This window comes from Coturnix japonica, chromosome 22 (assembly GCF_001577835.2).
Source record: "Coturnix japonica isolate 7356 chromosome 22, Coturnix japonica 2.1, whole genome shotgun sequence".
Taxonomy (NCBI): Eukaryota; Metazoa; Chordata; class Aves; order Galliformes; family Phasianidae; genus Coturnix; species Coturnix japonica.
The window spans coordinates 1,004,640-1,005,901 of NC_029537.1; the positions used below are offsets into that span (position 1 = coordinate 1,004,640).

The following is a 1,262-nucleotide window of genomic DNA, read 5'->3' on the forward strand; positions in this document are numbered from 1 at the left end:
ATGGTGGAGGGACCCCCCCCACTGTGACCCCTATTTGTGGGGGGGGGGGGGCTTTCTCACAACCCCTCTGTCCCATAGACTCCTGTCTGTCTGTCTGTGCCCCGCATCCAGCCCTGTGCCCCCCCACACGCCCCTATACCCATCTACCCGATCCATCCCCCACTCCCCCCTGTCTTGTACACACAGACCCCCAAGCTGCCCCCCCCAGCCCCAGCTGCCCCCGTCAGACCCCCCCACAACCCTCATGAGACCCCCGCGTGAGGACGTAAGAGTGGCAAAGATGCTGCATCGACCCGGCCGTTAATCCTAAAGTTATGCCACTGAAGCAAAGACATGTCGGATGAAAGCCGATGGGTCATTGGAGTGTTACGTTTCCGCGGCAGCCTGTTGCGGGGATCATATCCGAGGGTTAGGTTGTCCTTGGGAGCGCGTTTACGCTCCACAGTGTTTCCGGGGACTGACAGTTGAGCACCTATGGGGTCAAAGGAATGAGATGTGGGGTGTCTGTTTATGGCTCAGGGCAGCGAAATGGAGGCATCCTTTAGGGTGTAAGGGAAGGAAATGGGAGCAGGGGGGGTCTGTGGGAGCCCCATAACCCCGCTCCTTCTCCCCATAGCGCCGTGGGGCCGGCGGGGCTGGAAGTCGTTCCATGCTGTGCTGAGGGGGACCCTGCTCTGCTTCCTCAAAGTGGGGGCTGCACCCACGGCCGAGGCCGAGGAGATGCTGGGCGTCCATCACGGCCTGGCTGAGCAGGACAGCCATTACACCAAGCGGCCCCACGTCTTCCGCCTGCACACGGCCGACAGCCGCGTCCTGCTGCTCCAGGCACCGTGAGTCGGGATGCAGGGCCACGGTGGGGAGGGGGCTGCCAAGGGGGCAGGGTGGGAGCGGGGCAAGATGGCTGCCGGATGGACAAGATGGCCGCCATGGGGCAAGATGGCTGCCAAGGGGGCAAGGTGGTTGTGGGACAAGATGGCTGCCATAAGGGCAAGATGGCTGCCAGAGGGGCAGGGTGGGAGGGGGGCAAGATGGCTGTTGGATGGACAAGATGGCCGCCATAAGGGCAAGATGGCTGCCATAAGGGTAAGGTGGTGGTGGGACAAGATGGCTGCCATGGGGCAAGATGGCTGCCAAGGGGGCAAGATGGCGGATGGGGCAAGATGGCTGATGGGGACAAGATGGCTGCCATGGGGGCAAGGTGGTGGTGGGGCAAGATGGCTGCCATGGGGGTAAGATGGCTGCCAAAGGGGCAAGGTGGTGGT

The 1,262-nt window shown here is 62.8% G+C and overlaps 1 protein-coding gene across 1 annotated transcript in view; it reads left to right on the plus strand.

Annotated features, from left to right (window-relative positions):
- The first annotated feature begins 515 nt into the window (after positions 1–515).
- The window catches only part of LOC107323719 (PH and SEC7 domain-containing protein 4-like), a 4,112-nt gene continuing 3,365 nt past the window's right edge, over positions 516–1,262 (plus strand). The window contains exon 1 of the mRNA XM_015883067.2: positions 516–830. Coding sequence (XP_015738553.1) covers positions 562–830 — 269 coding nt within the window. The 5' untranslated portion in view covers positions 516–561. The remainder of the gene's footprint in view (positions 831–1,262) is intronic.